General features: G+C 50.2%; 1 protein-coding gene across 1 annotated transcript in view; it reads left to right on the top strand.

Moving 5' to 3' along the window:
- Positions 1-410: 410 nt before the first annotated feature.
- Positions 411-22,288, top strand: part of LOC144486626 (pyruvate carboxylase, mitochondrial-like) — a gene marked incomplete at its 3' end in the record, with an annotated part of 306,524 nt that continues 284,646 nt past the window's right edge. Inside the window, exons 1-2 of the mRNA XM_078204674.1 lie at positions 411-454; positions 789-951. Coding sequence (XP_078060800.1) covers positions 411-454; positions 789-951 — 207 coding nt within the window. The remainder of the gene's footprint in view (positions 455-788; positions 952-22,288) is intronic.

The following is a 22,288-nucleotide window of genomic DNA, read 5'->3' as shown; positions in this document are numbered from 1 at the left end:
AGGGCCTGTTCCTTTGCTGTGCTGTTCTTTGTTCTTTGTATCCCATGAACGAATATTTAAAAAAATTTGAAAATGGAGTTGATGGAGAATTTGGCCGCCCTGTTATGGGTGTATAAGGAGTATAGTAGGGGGCTGAGGACACAGCCTTGTGGGGCACCGGTGTTGAAGATGACCGTGGAGGAGGTGCCAGTAGCTATCCTTACTGATTGTGGTCTGTGGGTTAGGGAAGTCTAGAATCCAGTCGCAGAGGGAGGAGCCGAGCCCCAGGCCACGGAGTTTGGTGTTGACTTTTGTTTTGGGCCAGATGCGGGCAATTGGGATTAGCTTAGGGGTTTAAAAAAAAGGGCGGCATGGGCAAGTTGGGCCGAAGGGCCTGTTTCCATGCTGTAAACCTCTATGACTCTATGATAATGGTTTTGAAGGCTGAGGTCTGGTCAAAAAATAGGAGTCTGACGTAAGTGGAGGGCCATGATGTGGAGATGCCGGCGTTGGACTGGGGTAAACACAGTAAGAAGTTTAACAACACCAGGTTAAAGTCCAACAGGTTTATTTGGTCGCAAAAGCCACACAAGCTTTCGGAGCTCTAAGCACCTTCAAGGGGCTTAGAGCTCAGAAAGCTTGTGTGGCTAAGTGGAGGGACCATGATGGTGGAAGGGGCGTATTCCCCATGAACGTTCTCGGCCTGTTGTCACCTGGATCTTTACTTTTCAAGCTCTACTGACCTTAGGCGCCCTTCCAGTGACTGGCCCCTCTGATCTTCCGTCTCTCGTTCCTTTCCATGTCCTCAGCGTTGACCTGGTCCACGCCCAGATACACGTCACAGAGGGCAAGAGCTTAGCCGAACTCGGACTCAAGCAGGAGACGATCCGCATCAACGGCAGCGCCATCCAGTGCCGGGTCACGACGGAGGACCCTGCCCGCGGCTTCCAGCCGGACACCGGCCGCATTGAGGTACCGGGGGCAGCGGGGCGGGAGGGCTCACCACTCCTTCTCGATGTGATGGGAGCTCAACAACTCCCAGTGAATGTTCTGACTGTCCTTAGCTTTACTCGCTGGGTGGGAACTTGCGGGATTGGGAAGCGTAGGGGGTGGAGCTGGAGGGTTGCTTGGGAAACACAACCAACGTTCATCTTCATGGACTTCAGATGGGGAAATAATATCAGGCCAGGTGTGAAGACAGCTTGACTTTGGACCCCGTTGGTTGGCAGTTGGACGCATCAGGTTAAAGTTACCCTCAGTTTGAAAAAAGGCACGCAAACCATGTCAGATAGGATTCGAGCCAGTTACTACTTGTTCAGTTCTGTTTAACTATCTGTTTATTTGCTGGCAGAATTGGGCAGCACGGTGGCACAGTGGGTTAGCACTGCTGCCTCACAGCGCCAGGGACCCGGGTTCGATTCCGGCCTCGGGTGCCTCTGATGTGGAGTTTGCACGTTCTCCCCATGTCTGCGTGGGTTTGCTCCAAGTGCTCCGGTTTCCTACCACAGTCCAAAGATGTGTAGGTTAGGCGGATTGGCCATGCTAAATTGTTCCTTAGTGTCCAAAGATTTTCAGGTTAGATGGATTAGCCATGCTGCATTGTCCCTTAGTGTCCAAAGATGTACGGGTTAGGTGGGTTGGCCATGATAAATTGCCTCTTAGTGTCCCAAGATGTGTAGGTTAGATGGATTGGCCATGCTAAATTGTCCCTTAGTGTCCAAAGATGTACGGGTTAGGTGGGTTGGCCATGATAAATTGCCTTAGTGTCCCAAGATGTGTAGATTAGATGGATTGGCCATGCTAAATTGCCCCTTAGTGTCCAAAGATGTGCGGGTTAGGTGGGTTGGCCATGATAAATTGCCCCTTAGTGTCCAAAGATGTGCAGGTTAGATGGATTGGCCATGCTAAATTGTCCCTTAGTGTCCAAAGATGTGCAGGTTAGGTGGGTTGGCCGTGCTAAATTGCCTCTTAGTGTCCAAAGATGTGCGGGTTAGGTGGATTGGCCATGGGAAATATGTGGAGTTACGGTGATAGGGTAGGGTGGGGAGTTTGGTAAGACGTTCTGCTGGAGAGTCGGCACAGACTGGATGGGCTGAATGGCCTCTTCTGCTTTTTTATGACTCGATGATATTCTATGATCATCTGGCTTGTGGGTTCGAGCGGGACAGACGGGCTGGAATTTTCCCTGCCCTTCAGGCCGACAAGGATTCTCCAGTACCGCTGCAGTGAACGAAGATGTGGCTGAGCGCCAAATTCCCCCATGTTTGCCTGCAGCAGTGGCGGGGGTGTGAGTGGCCAGAGAAGTCTGGCGCGGGTAGCTGATCGGAGACCGGGAACTTGTGCCGCGTGCCCAATTTTTTGAAGTGTTAATCTGAAGCCCGGTTGGCTGCAACGGGGCCTCTCTCCAGAGAGGGAACATCAGTCACCATTGGGACCGATGAAATGTTTACGTGAATTATTCCAGCTGCTTGTGTGTGCTGTCTGTGGTGCTGACATTTGTAAAGGGCTCCAGTGACTGTGGAGCTCCGGGATTTATTGCGAAATTAGCCTTTAATCACTGCGAGAGTACTGAGACGAGTGTTAACACTCAGGGCGTCACTTGAACAGATCTCCCCTCTTGCCGGTGACTATTGCTGCCTCATAATTGCAGCACTCTTTGTTTCGAATAGTGTTCGAGAGTGCTTATGCTAATTCTCAGCAATTTATGTAAATGGGGACAGGGCAGAAATTATCCAGCATCTGGAGATTTTCTTTGTCCCAGCGGATGCTTTGTTCGGGTAGTTTTGCGTATCGCCACACGCAATTACCCCCCCCACCCCCATTATCCCCAAACCCCACACCTTACTGTTTGGTTTCAGAGTCAGATTCACGGAGCATTTTTTCCGTGCGCTTTTGGTTCAGCGATGCCCCTGGAGATGTGGACTCGCACCCCTTTTCTCAGCTTAACGCACTCGACCCGACAACAGGGGCGGCGGAACGGTGGTTAGCGCTCCTGCCTGACGGTGCCAGGGACCCGAGTTCGAGACCCAGCCTCGGGTCACTGTCTGTGCGGAGTCTGCACGTTCTCCCCCCCACCCCGCCCCGCCCCGTGTCTGCGTGGGTTTCCTCCGGGTGCTCCCGTTTCCTCACACAGTCCAACGATGTGCAGAATTAGAGGGATTGGCCATGTTAAATTACCCCTTTGTGTCCAAAGATGTGTAGGTTAGGGGGATTGGTCATGCTAAATTGCCCCTTCGTGTCCAAAGATGTTCAGGTTAGATGGATTGGCCATGCTAAATTGCCCCTCAGTGTCCAAAGATGTGCAGGTTAGGTGGATTGGCCATGCTAAATTGCCCCTCAGTGTCCAAAGATGTGCAGGTTAGGTGGATTGGCCATGCTAAATTGCCCCTCAGTGTCCAAAGATGTGCAGGTTAGGTGGATTGGCCATGCTAAATTGCCCCTCAGTGTCCAAAGATGTGCAGGTTAGGTGGATTGGCCATGCTAAATTGCCCCTTCGTGTCCAAAGATGTGCAGGTTAGGTGGATTGGCCGTGCTAAATTGTCCCTTAGTGTCCAAAGATGTGCAGGTTATGGGGGTTAGTCGGTTAATTACCTGGGACTATTGGGACAGGGCCTGGGTGGGATTCTCTGTCAGGAAGTTGGTTCAGTCTCGATGGGCCGAATGGCCTCCTGCACTGTAGGGATTCCATGGCCTTGTGAGCTTTGGAGCAGAGCGTAGCTGACCTCCCCTTCCCTTTCTGCTCTGGGAGTTAAGGGGACCTGTGCCGTGTGGCCTCTTGTGATTATTTGTGCATTGAAATGATCGTAACTGTGCAGTTTGTTATTTTAGACTTTAATGATTGTACTTAACTGTGTTGTGAATTACGATCACTTGTCAGAAAAACTCTGTCGCACAGCGAGTGGTTCAGTGTCTGGGATGGCCTGCCTGGAAGTGTGGTGGGGACAGCTTCAACGGAGGTATTCAAGAGGGCATTAGACAATTATTTGAATAGAAACTATGTGCAGGGAGTACAGGGGAAGGCAGGGGAGTGGCACTAAATCATCATAAGGGTGGTTAGCATTGCTGCCTCACAGCGCCAGGGATCTGGGTTCAATTCCGACCTTGGGCGACTGTCTGTGTGGAGTTTGCACACTCCCCCGTCTCTGTGTGGGTTTCCTGCGGTTGCAATGGTTTCCTCGCACAGTCTAAAGATTAGGTGGATTGGCCATGCGGAATTAGCTCTTCATCTCCAAAAATGTGCGGGTAAATGGGCGGCACAGTAGCACAGTGGTTAGCACTGCTGCTTCACAGCTCCAGGGACCTGGGTTCGAATCCCGGTTCCGGTCGCTGTCTGTGTGGAGTTTGCACATTCTCCCCGTGTCTGCGAGGGTTTCCTCCGGGTGCTCCGGTTTCCTCTCACAGTCCAAAGATGTGCGGGTTAGGTTGTTTGGCCATTCTAAATTGCTCCTTAGTGTCCTGGGATGCATAGGTTAGAGGGGTTAGTGGGTAAATATGTAGGGATATGTGGATAGGGCCTGGGTGGGATTGTGGTTGGTGCAGACTCGATGGGCCGAATGGCCTCTTTCTGCACTGTAGGATTCTATGATTCTAATTAAGTGGTTTAGCCATGCTAAATTGCACCTTGGTGTCCAAAGATTTGCAGGTTAGGTGGATTGGCCATGCTAAATTGCCCCTTAATGTCCCAAGATGTGCAGGTTAGGTGGATTGGCCATGCTAAATTGCCCCTTAGTGTCCAAAGCTGTGCAGGTTAGGTGGATTGGCCATGCTAAATTGCCCCTTAGTGTCCAAAGATGTGCAGGTTAGGTGGATTGGCCATGCTAAATTGCACCTTGGTGTCCAAAGATGTGCAGGTTAGGTGGATTGGCCATGCTAAATTGCCCCTTAGTGTCCAAAGATGTGCAGGTTAGGTGGATTGGCCATGCTAAATTGCCCTTAGTGTCCAAAGATGTGCAGGTTAGGTGGATTGGCCATGCTAGATTGCCCCTTAGTGTCCAAAGATGTGTGGGTTAGGTGGATTGGCCATGCTAGATTGCCCCTTAGTGTCCAAAGATGTGTGGGTTAGGTGGATTGGCCATGCTAAATTGCCCCTTAGTGTCCAAAGATGTGCGGATTAGGGGGATTGGCTATGCTAAATTGCCCCTTAGTGTCCAAAGATGTGCAGGTTAGGTGGATTGGCCATGATAAATTGACCCTTAGTGTCCAAAGATGTGCAGGTTAGGTGGATTGGCCATGATAAATTGACCCTTAGTGTCCAAAGATGTGCAGGTTAGGTGGATTGGCCATGCTAAATTGCCCCTTAGTGTCCAAAGATGTGCAGGTTAGGTGGATTGGCCATGCTAAATTGCCCTTAGTGTCCAAAGATGTGCAGGTTAGGTGGATTGGCCATGCTAGATTGCCCCTTAGTGTCCAAAGATGTGTGGGTTAGGTGGATTGGCCATGCTAGATTGCCCCTTAGTGTCCAAAGATGTGTGGGTTAGGTGGATTGGCCATGCTAAATTGCCCCTTAGTGTCCAAAGATGTGCGGATTAGGGGGATTGGCTATGCTAAATTGCCCCTTAGTGTTCAAAGATGTGCAGGTTAGGTGGATTGGCCATGCTAAATTGCCCCTTAGTTTCCAAAGATGTGCAGGTTAGGTGGATTGGCCATGATAAATTGACCCTTAGTGTCCAAAGATGTACAGGTTAGGTGGATAAATGGAATACATGTATGGGTCAGGATCTGGGTAAGATGTTCTTTCAGAGAGTTGCTCCAGCCTTGATGGGCTGAATGGCCTCCTTCTGCACAGTCGGGATCCTGTGACATTTCTATTTGACCGTCAACACAATGCGGGGCCTGTCTTCTCGATGATTCAGCCGATGATATCAGGAGCTGTAACCGTGAGGCTGGGGGAGTGGACCTGGGAAGGTGCTGAGGTGTGTCTGCTTTCATTCCCTGTCAAACAACCTTCCTCCCTCTGGTCGGAGCAATGCTCCTCTCGCCAGAGACACCAAAAAGATGCTGTCAACAGCTGAGGTCAACTCCTGTACTCTTATGAGAAAAGAAGCAGAACAAATTCAATCACTTCGTAAAGAGCTCTGGGCAAAATGTGTTTGCGTCTCAATTCTCTCAAGGGTTGTGGGGCATCTCTGGGCAAAGCCGAGCATTTGTTGCCACCCCTAATTTCCCCTTTGAACTGAGTGTCTCGCTTGGCCCAATTCAGAGGGGGGGCAGTTAAGAGTCAACCACATGTCCGTGTGTGGTGTCTGCAGTCACCTTTAGGCCTGACCGGGTACCATAGAAACTAGGAGCAGGAGGAGGCCATTCGGCCCCTCCAGCCTGCTCCGCCATTCATTACGATCATGGCTGATCATCAAATTCAATACCCCTGCCCCACCTTCCCTCCCACATCCGAATACATGAACAGGATGGGAATGGAAGGATACGGACTCTGTAAGTGCGTACGGTTTAGTTTAGGCAGGACATCACGATCGGCGCAGGCTTGGAGGGCCGAAGGGCCTGTTCCTGTGCTGTACTGTTCTTTGTTGTTCTAACCCTTGATCACTTTCGCCCCAAGAGCTATGGTCTAATTTCTTGAAATCACGCAATGTTTTGGCCTCAACTACTTTCTGTGGGAGTGAATTCCACCGCTCTCTGGGTCAAGAAATTTCTCCTCACCCCAATCCTAAAAGGTTTACCCCTTATCCTCAAACTATGACCCCCCGAGTTCTAGACTGTCTACACTTCCCGCTGCCTCGGGAAAAGCAGCCAGCATAATCAAGGACCCCACACACCCCAGACATTCTCTCTTCCACCTTCTTCTGTCGGGAAAAAGATACAAAAGTCTGAGGACACGTACCGACCGACTCAAGAACAGCTTCTTCCCTGCTGGCATCAGACTTTTGAATGGACCTACCTCGCATTAAGCTGATCTTTCTCTACACCCTAGCCATGACTGTAACATTCTGCACACTCTAGTTTCCTTCTCTATGAACGGTATGCTTTGTCTGAATAGCGCGCAAGAAACAATACTTTTCACTGTATGCTAATACATGTGACAATAATAAATCAAATCAAATCATTCTTTCTGAATCTACCCTGTCTAACCCTGGTAGAATTTTCTAAGTTTCCATGCGATCCCCTCGCCCTCTTCTAAACTCCAGTGAATATAACCCAAACCGACTCAATCTCTTCTCATATGACAGACCTGCCATCCCAGGAATCAGCCTGATAAACCTTCACTGTGCTCCCTCGATAGCAAGGGCATCCTTCCTCAGATAAGGAGACCAAAACTGCACACAATATTTCATTACCTGTGAAACACATTGGAACATCCCGTGGTTGGGAACAGCGCTATAGAAACGCAGACCCATGTTTCCCCATGGACCTGCCTGAGATATTTGCCCCAAACCCTCCCAAAGTCCCACATTCTCACCACTCCCTGGGTCAGCAAATTTCTCCTGAATTTCCCCATTGATCAGTGGCTGTCTTTGAAACATAGAAACTAGAAGCAGGAGGAGGCCATTCGGCCCTTCCAGCCTGCTCCACCATTTATTATGATCAAGGCTGATCATCGAAATCAATATCCTGATTTTCCCCCCCTTCCCCCCCCATATCCCTCGATCCCTTTAACCCCCAAGAGCGATATCTAATTTCTTCCTGAAATCACACAACATTTTGGCCTCAACTACTTTCTGTGGGAGTGAATTCCACCGCTCTCTGGGTGAAGAAATTTCTCCTCACCTCAGTCCTAAAAGGTTTATCCCCTTATCCTCAAACTATGGCCCCCTAGTTCTGGACTCCCCCCACCATCGGGAACATTCTTTCTGAATCTACCCTGTCTAACCCTGTTAGAATTTTATAAAGTGGAGATGCCGGCGTTGGACTGGGGTAAACACTGTAAGAAGTCTCACAACACCAGGTTAAAGTCCAACAGGTTTATTTGGTAGCAAAAGCCATTAGCTTTCGGAGCGCTGCTCCTTCATCAGGTGAGTGTCCCTTCAGAGCGCTGCCCCTTCATCACTCACCTGACGAAGGAGCAGCGCTCCGAAAGCTAGTGGCTTTTGCTGCCAAATAAACCTGTTGGACTTTAACCTGGTGTTGTGAGACTTCTTACAGAATTCTATAAATTCAGACGGACAGCATGGTGGGTGCAGGCTTGGAGGGCCGTAGGGCCTGTTCCTGTGCTGTAATTTTCTTTGTTCTTTGGTCTTTATTAGTGCACCAGATGGGATTTTTTATCGCACTCGATGATAGTTGTCACGGTAATCGTTACTGAGACTAGTTTTATATTCCAGATTATTTTTTATCAATTGATTTTCAAGTCTCGGGAAACAGGCGGCCGATCTGTACATGGCAAAGCTGCAATATAATCAATGACAAAGAGTTATCGCTTCATCAGTTTCCACGATTGGGAATAAAATTGCTCTTCTTCCCGTATTTCCCCTTTCAGATATTAATGTAAACGCTCCAATCTTAATCTCTCGGAACTCGGTCACATTTCCAATTCAGTTTGTCAGTAAGATCGCTCCTTGACATTCAATTGATTGCCATCAATGAATTCCCCCCCCCATCGCTATCAACATCCTGGGGGTTACCGTAGACCAGAAACTCAACTGGACCCAGCCAGATAAACACTGTGGCTGCAAGAGGACGGAGGGTGGGACGGTGGCACAGTGGGTTAGCACTGCTGCCTCACAGCGCCAGGGACCCGGGTTCAATTCCCAGCTCAGGTCACCGCCTGTATGGAGTCTGCACATTTCTCCCCCCCGTGTCTGCATGGGTTTCCTTTGGGTGCTCTGGTTTCCTCCTACAGTCCGAAAGATAAGAACATAAGAACATAAGAAATAGGAGCAGGAGTAGGCCATCTAGCCCCTCGAGCCTGCCCCGCCATTCAATAAGATCATGGCTGATCTGACGTGGATCAGCACCACTTACCCGCCTGATCCCCATAACCCTTAATTCCCTTACCGATCAGGAATCCATCCATCCGCGCTTTAAACATATTCAGCGAAGTAGCCTCCACCACCTCAGTGGGCAGAGAATTCCAGAGATTCACCACCCTCTGGGAGAAGAAGTTCCTCCTCAACTCTGTCTTAAACCGACCCCCCTTTATTTTGAGGCTGTGTCCTCTAGTTTTAACTTCCTTACTAAGTGGAAAGAATCTCTCCGCCTCCACCCTATCCAGCCCCCGCATTATCTTATAAGTCTCCATAAGATCCCCCCTCATCCTTCTATGCTGGTTAGGTGGATTGGCCATGCTAAATTGCCCCTTAGCGTCCAAAGATGTGTAGTTTAGGTTGATTGGCCATGCTAAATTGTCCCTTAGTGTCCAAAGATGTACAGGTTAGGGGGATTGGCCATGCTAAATTGCCTCTTCGTGTCCAAAGATGTGCGGGTTAGGCAGATTGGCCATGCTAAATTGCCCCTGAGCATCCAAAGATGTGTAGTTTAAGTTGATTGGCCATGCTAAATTGTCCCTTAGTGTCCAAAGATGTGCAGGTTAGGTGGATTGGCCATGCTAAATTGTCCCTTAGTGTCCAAAGATGTGCAGGTTAGGTGGATTGGCCATGCTAAATTGCCCCTTAGTGTCCAAAGATGTGCAGGTTAGGTGGATTGGCCATGCTAAATTGTCCCTTAGTGTCCAAAGATGTGCAGGTTAGGTGGATTGACCATGCTAAATTGCCCCTTAGCGTCCAAAGATGTGTAGTTTAGGTTGATTGGCCATGCTAAATTGTCCCTTAGTGTCCAAAGATGTACAGGTTAGGGGGATTGGCCATGCTAAATTGCCTCTTCGTGTCCAAAGATGTGCGGGTTAGGCAGATTGGCCATGCTAAATTGCCCCTGAGCATCCAAAGATGTGTAGTTTAAGTTGATTGGCCATGCTAAATTGTCCCTTAGTGTCCAAAGATGTGCAGGTTAGGTGGATTGGCCATGCTAAATTGTCCCTTAGTGTCCAAAGATGTGCAGGTTAGGTGGATTGGCCATGCTAAATTGCCCCTTAGTGTCCAAAGATGTGCAGGTTAGGTGGATTGGCCATGCTAAATTGTCCCTTAGTGTCCAAAGATGTGCAGGTTAGGTGGATTGACCATGCTAAATTGCCCCTTAGCGTCCAAAGATGTGTAGTTTAGGTTGATTGGCCATGCTAAATTGTCCCTTAGTGTCCAAAGATGTACAGGTTAGGGGGATTGGCCATGCTAAATTGCCTCTTCGTGTCCAAAGATGTGCGGGTTAGGCAGATTGACCATGCTAAATTGCCCCTTAGCATCCAAAGATCTGTAGTTTAGGTTGATTGGCCATGCTAAACTGCCCTTTATTGTCCAAAGATGTGTAGGTTAGGGGGATTGGCCATGCTAAACTGCCCCTTCGTGTCCAAAGATGTGCGGGTCAAGCAGATTGGCCATGCTAAATTGCCCCTTAGTGTCCAAAGATGTGCAGGTTAGGTGGATTGGCTGTGCTAAATTACCCGTTAGTGTCAGGGGATTAGCTGGGTAAATACATGGCGTTTCAGGGATAGGGCCTGGGTTGGTGTTGGTGCACCTCGGTGGGCCAAATAGCCTCCTTCTGCACTGTAAGGATTCTATGATTCAGAGGTTGGGAATCCTGCAGAGAGTAACTCACCTCCTGACTCCCCCCAAAGCCTGTCCACTGGGAATCCTGCGGAGAGTAACTCACCCCCTGACTCCCCCCAAAGCCTGTCCACTGGGAATCCTGCGGAGAGTAACTCACCTCCTGACTCCCCCCAAAGCCTGTCCACTGGGAATCCTGCGGGGAGTAACTCACCTCTTGACTCCCCCCAAAGCCTGTCCACTGGGAATCCTGCGGAGAGTAACTCACCTCCTGACTCCCACCAAAGCCTGTCCACTGGGAATCCTGCGGAGAGTAACTCACCTCCTGACTCCCACCAAAGCCTGTCCACCATCTCCAAGGACACAAGTCAGGAGTGTGATGGAACACTCTCCACTTGCCTGGATGAGTGCGGCTCCCAACAACACTCGAGAAGCTCGACACCATCCAGGACAAAGCAGCCCCGCTCGATCGACACGCTAACCACAAACACTCACTCCCTCCACCACCGACGCACAGTGGCAGCAGTGTGTACCATCTACAAGATGCACCGCAGCGACTCGCCAAGGCTCCTTCGACAGCACCTTCCAAACCCGCCACCTCTACCACCTAGAAGGACCGGGGGGGAGGGGGGGGGGGGGGCAGCAGACACATGGGGAACACCATCAACTGCAAGTTCCCCCCTCCGAGCCACTCACCATCCCCACTTGGAAATATATCGGCCGTTCCTTCACTGTGGCTGGGGTCAAAAGCCTGGAACTCCCTCCCTAACAGCACTGTGGGTGTACCTACACCACACACAGGACTGACTGATGTCCAATCACAATCCTGGAACTCCTTCCCTAACAGCACTGTGGTTGTACCTCCACCACACGGGGACTGCAGCGGGTTCAAGATGGCGGCTTCACCCACCACCTTCTCAAGGGGCGACTAAGGATGGGCAGTAAATGCTGGGCCCGGCCAGGGACGCTCACATCCCGTAAATGGATAAAGAAAAAGACCGAGCAGTTGAAAGGCTGCATGAAAGGTACTTAAGAACAGCAGGGATGACAAACTTAAAACGCTCAGTCACAGCCGCATCTTCCATATATCGGGCACCTTTCATATACCATGGCGGCAGTGGTGTGTAACAGCTGGATTCTGATCACTGGGGAGACAGCGGTATGATATTAGTAATCCAGAGGCGTCCCAGGCTAACACTGGTGGCAGGCGGGATGTGGGTTCACGTCCCACCCCGACAGCTGGTGGATTAATAAAATCTGGAATGAGAAACCTCGTCTCAGTAATGGGTGACCGTGACAAGCTATCATCCATTGTCTTTCTCGCTCCCTCTCTCTTTCGCTCTCTCACTCCCTCTTTCTTTCTCTCTCTCTTTCTCTCTCGCTCGATCTCTCTCTCTCTTCTCTCGCTCAGTCTCTCACTCCCTCTCTCTTTCGCTCTCGCTCAGTCTCTCACTCCCTCTCTCTTTCTCTCTCATTCCCTCTCTCTTCCTCTCTCGCTCAGTCTCTCGCTCTCTCGCTCAGTCTCTCACTCCGTCTCTCTTTCTCTCTCGCTCAGTCTCTCACTCCCTCTCTTTTTCTCTCTCATTCCCTCTCTTTTTCTCTCTCGCTCAGTCTCTCACTCCCTCTCTCTTTCTCTCTCATTCCCTTTCTTTTTCTCTCGCTCAGTCTCTCACTCCCTCTCTCTTTCTCTCTCATTCCCTCTCTCTTTCTCTCTCGCTCAGTCTCTCATTCCCTCTCTCTTTCTCTCGCTTAGTCTCTCACTCCCTCTCTCTTTCTCTCTCGCTCAGTATCTCTCTTTCTCTCTCGCTCAGTCTCTCACTCCCTCTCTCTTTCACTCTCACTCGATCTCTCTCTTTCTCTCTCGCTCAGTCTCTCACTCCCTGTCTCTTTCTCTCTCACTCAGTCTATCACTCCCTCTCTCTTTTGCTCTCACTCAATCTCTCTCTTTCTCTCTTGCTCAGTCTCTCACTCCCTCTCTCTTTCTCTCTCACTCAGTCTCTCACTCCTCTCTTTCTCTCTCGCTCAGTTTCTCACTCCCTCTCACTTTCTCTCACGCTCGGTCTCTCACTCCCTCTCTCTCACTCTCTCTCTCTCACTCTCTCTCTCTCACACACTCTCTCTCTCTCTCTTGTTCGCTCTCTCTGTCTTGCCCTCTCTCTCACTCCCTCTCTCTCTCTCGCTCGATCTCTCTCTTTCTCTCGCTCAGTCTCTCACTCCTTCTCTCTTTCTCTCTCGCTCAGTCTCTCACTCCCTCTCTCTCACGCTCGGTCTCTCACTCCCTCTCTCTCACTCTCTCTCTCTCTCTCACACACTCTCTCGCTCTCTCGTTCGCTCTCTCTGTCTTGCCCTCTCTCTCACTCCCTCTCCCTTTCGCTCTCGCTCAGTCTCTCACTCCTCTTTCTCTCTCGCTCAGTCTCTCACTCCTCTCTCTTTTTCTCACGCTTAGTCTCTCACTCCCTCTCTCTCCCTCTCTCTCTCTCCCCCTCTCTCTCTCACTCTCTCTCTCTCTCTTCGCTCTCTCTGTCTTGCCCTCTCTCTCACTCTATCTCGCTTGCTCTCTCGCTCTGTTTCTTTTTTGCTCTCATATAGAATCATGGAATCCCTACAGTGCAGGAGGCCATTCGGCCCATCGAGTCTGCACCAACCACAATCCCACCCAGGTCCTATCTCCATAACCCCACATATTTACCCTGCTAATCCCCCCGACACTAGGGTCAATTTAACATGGCCAATCAACCCTCGCTCCCTCTCTCCCTCTCCCTCTCTCTCTCCCCCACTCGCTCACTCTCCCTCTCGCTCTCTTTCTCGCTCACTCTCTCGCCCCATCTCCCTCTCTCACTCTCTCTCTCTCTCTTGGTCTCTCCTGCTCTCTCTCTCTTTCTCTCTCCCTCTCAGTCGCACTCTCTCTCTCTCTCTTCCTCTCGCTCGCTCTCCCTCTCTCTCTCTCGCTCTCTCCCTCTCTCTCCCTCTCTCTCTCGCTCCCTCTCTCTCTCTCGCTCTCTCCCTTTCTCGCTCCCTCTCTCTCTCACTCTCTCTCGCTCTCTCTTTCGCTCTCTCTCTCTCTTTCGTTCTCTCTCTCTCTCTTGCTCTCTCTCACTCCCTCTTCCTCTCTCCCTCCCTTACTCTCCCTCTCGCTCTCTCTCTCTCTCTCTCTTTCTCTCTGTCTCTCTTGCTCTCTCTTTCTCTTTTGCTCGCTTTTTCTCTCTCATTCCCTCTCTCTCTCGCTCCCTCTCTCTCTCACTCTCTCCCTCTTTCTCTCTCACTCCCTCTCTCTCGCTCTCTCCCTCTCCCGCTCCCTCTCTCTCTCTCACTCTCTCTCGCTCTCTCTTTCGCTGTCTCTCTCTTTCGTTCTCTCTCTCTCTCTCTGCTCTCTCTCACTCTCTCTTCCTCTCTCTCTCCCTCCTTCTCTCTCCCTCTCGCTCTCCCTCTCACTTTTGCTCCCTCTCTCTTTCTCTCTGTCTCTCTCGCTCTCTCTCTCTCTTGCTTGCTCTCTCTCTCTCGCTCTCTCTCTCTACCTTTTGTTCTCTCTCTCTGTCGCTCCCTCTCTCTCTCTCACTCCCTCCCTCTCCTCTCCCTCACTCTCTCTCCTTCCCGCTCTCTCTCTCGCTCCCGCTTTCTCTCTCACTCCCTCTCTGTCTCTCACTCCCTCTCTCTCCCTTTCTCTCTCTCACTCTCTCTCTCTTGCTCTCTCCTCCCTCTCCTCTCCCTCACTCTCTCTCGCTCCTGCTCTCTCTCGCTTTCTCTCTCCCTTTCTCTCTCTCACTCTCTCTCGCTCCTGCTCTCTCTCCCTCTCTCTCTCTCCCCTTTCTCTCTCTCACTCTCTCTCGCTCCTGCTCTCTCTCATTCCCCCCCTCTCTCTCTCTCTCTCACTCCCTCTCTCTCTCTCTCTCTCCCGCTCTCTCTCACTCCCTCTCTCGCTCCTGCTCTCTCTCTCTCTCTCTCTCACTCCCCCTCTCTCTCTCTCTCTCCCTCTCTCTCCCTCTCTCTCTCTCTCACTTCCTCTCTCGCTCCTGCTCTCTCTCACTCCCTCTCTCACTCCCTCTCTCTCTCTCCCTCTCTCTCTCACTCCCTCTCTCGCTCCTGCTCTCTCTCTCTCTCACTCGCTCCTGCTCTCTCTCTCTCTCTCACTCTCACTCGCTCCTGCTCTCTCTCTCTCACTCCCCCTCTCTCTCACTCTCTCTCACTCCCCTCTCTCTCTCTAAGACATTCCTTAAAACCTACCCTGTTAACCATGTCTCTGGTCTCTTTCTGCGGGTTCAGTGTTGTCTGATAATGTTTCTGTGGTGCTTGGGGACACCTGGAGGGGTTAGGAGCATGTATATAAATGCAAGTTGTCCCCCTTGCTGTTCCTGGCCATGGATCCTGCATTCTCACCCCCCCCCCCCCTTGGGCTTGAAGGAGTGTTTTGCAGATTTGCAGACTGCGCTGTAATCTTCAGATCAAATCTGTCGGCAGGTGTTCTGTCGTTTAGTCATTGTTCTGGTTTAGTGAGACATATATTCCAATTACTTCCCAGTGGCGGAGGCCGGACCGGGGGGGGGCGGGGGGGGGGGGGATGGGTGGTTGGTGGAGCCGGGGGGGGGGGGGGGAGGGGGGGATGGGTGGTTGGTGGAGCGGGGGGGGCGCGATAGCGGGGGCATGAGTTTACCCTTTTGCTCGAGGAATCAGATGGAATCGTTTTGTGTGGGATCCTTTAAGCAGTGGGTTACCTCATTTTTAATATCTTTATGAACACCGACAGAAGGGCGACACGATACATTGTGAATCCGGGTGCGTTCACAGCTGAGATCTCGCTGTTTGGTGTCTGTGTGTGTGGGGTGATAGAATATGGGAGCTGGAGGAGGCCATTCAGCCCATCGAGGCTGTCCCGCCATTCATTATCATCATTTCTTTTATTCATTCGTGGCACATGGGCGTTCCTGGTTGGCGAGCATTTATTTGATTTGATTTATTATTGTCACATGTATTGGGATACAGTGAAAAGTGTTGTTTCTTGCTCGCTATATAGACAAAGCATACCGTTCATAGAGAAGGAAACGAGAGAGTGCAGAATGCAGTGTTACAGCCATAGCGAGGGTGTAGAGAAAGATCAACTTAATGCGAGGTAGGTCCATTCAAAAGTCTGACGTCAGCAGGGAAGAAGCTGTTCTTGAGTCGGTCGGTACGTGACCTCAGACTTTTGTATCTTTTCCCCAACGGAGGAAGTTGGAAGAGAGAATGTCCGGGATGCGTGGGGTCCTTGAGTATGCTGGCTGCTTTTCCCGAGGCAGCGGGAACAACAACAGAACAAAGAACAATACAGCACAGGAACAGGCCCTTCGGCCCTCCAAGCCCGCGCCGCTCCCTGGTCCAAACTAGACCATTTTTTTGTATCCCTCCATTCCCACTCCGTTCATGTGGCTATCTAGATAAGTCTTAAACGTTCCCAGTGTGTCCGCCTCCTCCACCTTGCCCGGCAGCGCATTCCAGGCCCCCACCACCCTCTGTGTAAAATACGTCCTTCTGATATCCATGTTAAACCTCCCCCCCTCACCTTGAACCTATGACCCCTCGTGGACGTCACCACCGACCTGGGAAAAAGCTTCCCACCGTTCACCCTATCTATGCCATTCATAATTTTATACACCTCTATTAGGTCACCCCTCATCCTCCGTCTTTCCAGTGAGAACAACCCCAGTTTACCCAATCTCTCCCCATAACTAAGCCCTTCCATACCAGGCAACATCCTGGTAAACCTCCTCTGTACTCTCTCTAAAGCCTCCACATCCTACTGGGAGTGTGGCGACCAGAACTGGGCGCAGTATTCCAAATGCGGCCGAACCAACGTTCTATACAAATGCAACATCAGACCCCAACTTTTATACTCTATGCCCCGTCCTATAAAGGCAAGCATGCCATATGCCTTATTCACTACCTTCTCCACCTGTGACATCACCTTCAAGGATCTGTGAACTTGCACACCCAGGTCCTTCTGCGTATCTACACCCTTTATGATTCTGCCATTTATCGTATAGGTCCCCCCTACGTTAGTTCTCACTATCCGCAAGTCCAGCCATTTTTGTGTCGTCCGCAAACTTACTGATCACCCCAGTTACACCTTCTTCCAGATCATTTATATAAGTGTAGACAGAGTCAGTGGATGGGAGGCTGGTTTGCCTGATGGACTGGGCTTCACTCGTGACCCTTTGTGGTTCATTGCAGTCTTGGGCAGAGCAGGAGCCATACCAAGCTGTGATACAACCAGAAAATATCTTTTCTATGGTGCATCTGTATTGCCCACCCCTGGTTGCCCTTGTAGGGAGTGGCCTGCCATTTCAGAGGGCAGTTGAAAATCACCCACGTGTAGGTTAGGTGGACTGTCCATGCTAAATTGTCCCTTAGTGTCCATAGATGTGCTGGTAAGATGGATTGGCCATGTGGCTCTGGAGTCACATGTAGGCCAGACCAGGTAAGGACGGCAGATTTCCTTCCCTAAAGGGCATTAGTGAACCAGATGGGTTTTTTCGACAATGGTTTCATGGTCATCAGTAGATACCAGATATTTTTTATTGAATTCAAATTCCACCATCTGCCGTGGAAACATTAGCTGAGTTTCTGGATTAACAGACAAGCGATTATACCACTCGGCCATTTACATCCTCTTAACGATCATGGCTGATCATTCAACTCAATTGCCTGATCCTGTCTTCCTTCCCATATCCTCATCTTTGGACACCAAAGAGCAATTTAGCATGGCCACTTCACCCAATCTACACATCTTTGGACACTAAGGGGCAAAATCGTATGGCCAATCCACCTAACCTGTACATCATGGGGCAAAAAGGGGCAATTTAGCATGGCCAACCAACCTAACCCGCACATCTTTGAATATTAAGGGGCAATTTAGCATGGCCAATCCACTAACTTGCATATCTTTGGACACTAAGCGGCAATTTAGCGTGACCAACCTACCTAACCTGCATGTCTTGGGGCACTAAGGGGCAATTTAGCATGGCCAATCCACCTAACCGGCACATCTTTGGACACTAAGGGGCAATTTAGCATGGTCAATCCACCTAACCTGCACATCTTTGGACACTAAGGGGCAATTTAGCATGGCCAATCTATCTAACCTGCACATCTTTGGACACTAAGGGGCAATTTAGCATGGCCAATCCACCTAACCTGCACATCTCTGGACACTAAGGGGCAATTTAGCATGGCCAATCCACCTAACCTGCACATCTCTGGACACTAAGGGGCAATTTAGCATGGCCAATCCACCTAACCCGCACATCTTTGGACACTAAGGAGCAATTTAGCATGGCCAATCCACCTAACCTGCACATCTCTGGACACTAAGGGGCAATTTAGCATGGCCAATCCACCTAACCCGCACATCTTTGGACACTAAGGGGCAATTTAGCATGGCCAATCCACCTAACCCGCACATCTTTGGACAGTAAGGGGCAATTTAGCATGGCCAATCCACCTAACCCGCACATCTTTGGACACTAAGGGGCAATTTAGCATGACCAATCCACCTAACCCGCACATCTTTGGACACTAAGGGGCAATTTAGCATGGCCAATCCACCTAACCCGCACATCTTTGGACACTAAGGGGCAATTTAGCATGGCCAATCCCCCTAACCTGCACATCTTTGGACACTAAGGGACAATTTAGCATGGCCAATCCACCTAACCCGCACATCTTTGGACACTAAGTGGCAATTTAGCATGGCCAATCCACCTAAAATACACATCTTTGGACACTAAGGGACAATTTAAGCATGGCCAATCCACCTAACCTACACATCTTTGGACTGTGGGAGGAAACCAGTGCACCCGGAGGAAACCCACGCAGACACGGGGAGAACGTGCAAACTCCGTGCAGACAGTGACCTGAGGCCGGAATCGAACCTGGGTCCCTGGAGCCCTGAGGCGGCACCGCTAACCACCGTGCCGCATATCTGGCATCGATCAGGCACGATTGTATCGAATGGCGGGGTGGGGTGTGTGGCCGAATCCTGCTTCTTGGTGACTGGTTTACATCGGCAGTTCCCGCTATGAAGACGGAGAGGAGCGTTTATAACCTGTAAAATTGGACGAGAAGCGTGCATCGACTTAAAATCTTTTAACATATTAATAGACAAAAAAAAACTCAATAGCACAATCCCCAGAGATCCATTTGTGACACAGATACGAGGGTGAGGTCATCGGCTCCACTCCGCAACGAGACAACTTTTGAATGCATCGCCAGCTCCCTGACAAAAGTATTGATTGAATAAATTGGCTTGATAATGTGTTCGGTTCCAATAATCCCTTCTGCGTTTATTGGATTAGCCGAGCAGCCTCTGCTGATTGTTCCTGGCTAATGCTGTTTGAGCTCCGCACACATTATGTAAACATCTCACGCGACTGCAAAGTATCCTTCCCCGTCAAGAATCCTTCAGAATTATTCTTCAAAGGCAAACACTCAAGCCGTGATCTCGATGGAGAGAGGCAGGGGGGGGGGGGATACATGTACCGAACTAGCGCATAAAACATTGAACAAGACGGACGGCGCGGTGGCGCAGTCGTTAGAGCAGCTGCCTCACGACGCCAGGGACCAGGGTTCAATTCCTGACCTCGGGTCACTGTCTGTGTGGAGTTTGCGCGTTCTCCCCCGTGTTTGCCCGTTGGTGGAGTAGTGGATGAGGTGGAGGGCTGTTGTAGGCTGCAAAGAGACGTAGATAGGATGCAAAGCTGGGCTGAAAAATGGCAAATGGAGTTTAACCCTGATAAATGTGAGGTGATTCATTTTGGTAGGACTAATTTAAATGTGGATTACAGGGTCAAAGGTAGGGTTCTGAAGACTGTGGAGGAACAGAGAGATCTTGGGGTCCATATCCACAGATCTCTAAAGGTTGCCACTCAAGTGGATAGAGCTGTGAAGAAGGCCTATAGTGTGTTAGCTTTTATTAACAGGGGGTTGGAGTTTAAGAGCCGTGGGGTTATGCTGCAACTGTACAGGACCTTGGTGAGACCACATTTGGAATATTGTGTGCAGTTCTGGTCACCTCACTATAAGAAGGATGTGGAAGCGCTGGAAAGAGTGCAGAGGAGATTTACCAGGATGCTGCCTGGTTTGGAGGGTAGGTCTTATGAGGAAAGGTTGCGGGAGCTAGGGCTGTTCTCTCTGGAGCGGAGGAGGCTGAGGGGAGACTTAATAGAGGTTTATAAAATGATGAAGGGGATAGATAGAGTGAACGTTCAAAGACTATTTCCTCGGGTGGATGGAGCTATTACAAGGGGGCATAACTATAGGGTTCGTGGTGGGAGATACAGGAAGGATATCAGAGGTAGGTTCTTTACGCAGAGAGTGGTTGGGGTGTGGAATGGACTGCCTGCAGTGATAGTGGAGTCAGACACTTTAGGAACATTTAAGTGGTTATTGGATAGGCACATGGAGCACACCAGGATGATAGGGAGTGGGATAGCTTGATCTTGGTTTCAGATAAAGCTCGGCACAACATCGTGGGCCGAAGGGCCTGTTCTGTGCTGTACTGTTCTATGTTCTATGTTCTGCGTGGGTTTCCTCCGGGTGCTCCGGTTCCCTTCCACAGTCCAAAGATGTGCGGGTTATGTGGATTGGCCATTCTAAATTGCCCCTTAGTGTCCAAAGATGTGTAGGTTAGGTGGATTGGCCATGCTAAGTTGCCCCTTCGTGTCCAAAGATGTGCAGGTTAGGTGGATTGGCCATGCTAAATTGCCCCTTAGTGTCTAAAGATGTGCAGGTTAAGGGGATTGGCCATGCTAAATTGCCCCTTACTGTCAGGAGGACTAGCAGGGTAAATATGTGGGGCTACGGGGATAGGGCCTGGGTGGGATTGTGGTTGGTGCAGACTCAATGGGCCAAATGGCCTCCTTCTGTACTATTGGAATTCTATGATTCTAAGACTGTTTCAGGCTCAAAAATGATTTGATTTGATTTATTATTGTCACTTTTTATTCATTCATGGGACATGGGCGTCGCTGGCTGGTCCAGCATTTATTGCCCATTCCTCGTTGCCCTTGAAGGGCAGTTGAGAGTCAACCACATTGCTGTGGCTCTGGAGTCACATGTAGGCCAGACCGGGTAAGGATGGCAGATTTCCTTCTCTTAAGGACATTACGGCACGGTGGCACAGTGGTTAGCACTGCTGCCTCACAGCGCCAGAGACCCGGGTTCGATTCCCGGCTCGGGTCACTGTCTGTGTGGAATCTGCACGTTCTCCCCGTGTCTGCGTGGGTTTCCTCCGGGTGCTTCGGTTTCCTCTCACAGTCTGAAAGACATGCTGGTTAGGGTGCATTGGCCATGCTGAATTTTCCCTCAGTGTTACCCGAACAGGTGACTGGGAGATTTTCACAGTAATTTCATTGTGGTGTTAATGTAAGCCGACTTGTGACACTAATAAATAATAATAAAATAAGTAGTGAACCAGATGGGCTTTTCCGACAATCAACAATGGTTTCACGGTCATCAGTAGATTCTTAATTCCAGATATTTTTTATTGAAGTCAAATTCCACCATCTGCCGTGGCGGGATTTGAACCCGGGTCCCCCAGAACATCAGCTGAGCCTCTGGATTCATAGTCTAGCGATAATACCACTAGTTCATCGCCTCCCCTCACGTACTGGTAACAGTGATAAGCATTGTTTCATGTGCAGTATACAGACAAAGCATACCATTCATAGAGTACATAGGGGAGCAGGAAAGGAGAGAGTGCAGAATGTAGTGTTACAGTCACAGCTCGGGTGTAGAGAAAGATCAGCTTAATATAAGGTCGGTCCATTCAAAAGTCTGATGGCAGCAGGGAAGAAGCTGTTCTTGAGTCGGTCGGTCCGTGATCTCAGACTTTTGTACATTTTTCCCAACGGAAGAAGGGGGAAGAGAGAATGTCCGGGGTGTGTGGGGTCCTTGATTATGCTGGCTGCTTTTCCCCGAGGTAGCGGGAAGTGTAGACAGAGTCAATGGATGGGAGGTTGGTTTGCGTGATGGGATTGGGCTACATTCACGATGCTTTGTAGCTTGTGGTCTTGGTCAGAGCAGGAGCCATACCAAGCTCTGATACATCCGGAAAAGATGCTTTCTATTTTTAAAAGTTTACTCAGTGTCACAAGTCGCCTTACGTTAACACTGCAATGAAGTTACTTTGAAAACCCCCTAGTTGCCACACTCCGGCGCCTGCTCGGGTAACACTGAGGGAGAATTTAGCATGGCCAGTGCACCTAACCAGCATGTCTTTTCAAGTGTGAAAGGAAATGTCCAAAAATGTGTCTGTTGGGTGCGTTGGACATGCTAAATTGACCCTAGTGTCAGGGGGATTAGCAGGGTAAATGTGTGGGGTTACAGGAATGGGACCAGGGTGGGAAATGGTCGGTACAGACTCCTTCCGTGCTGTAGGAATTCTATGGATTCTATGATACCGGAGCATTCAGAGGAAACCCACGCAGACACGGGGAGAACATGCAGACTCCGCACAGACAGTGACCCAAGGCCGGGAATCGAACCCGGGTCCCCGGCGCTGTGAGGCAGCAGTGCTAACCACTATGCCACCGTGCCGCCCATGGTGCGTCTGTAAAAATTGGTGAGAGTCGTAGCGGACATGTCGAATTTCGATCAAAATGTAACATCTCAAAGTTTGCAGATGATACCAAGTTGGGTGGGAGGGTGAATTGTGACGAGGATGCAGAGATCCTTCAGAATGATCTGGGCAGGTTGGGTGAGTGGGCCAATCAATGGCAGATGCAGTATAATTTGGA

This window comes from Mustelus asterias, unplaced genomic scaffold (genome assembly GCF_964213995.1).
Source record: "Mustelus asterias unplaced genomic scaffold, sMusAst1.hap1.1 HAP1_SCAFFOLD_418, whole genome shotgun sequence".
In the NCBI taxonomy this organism is placed as follows: domain Eukaryota; kingdom Metazoa; phylum Chordata; class Chondrichthyes; order Carcharhiniformes; family Triakidae; genus Mustelus; species Mustelus asterias.
Note: the sequence above shows the minus strand (reverse complement) of the source record. Positions and strands in the feature narration are given on the sequence as shown.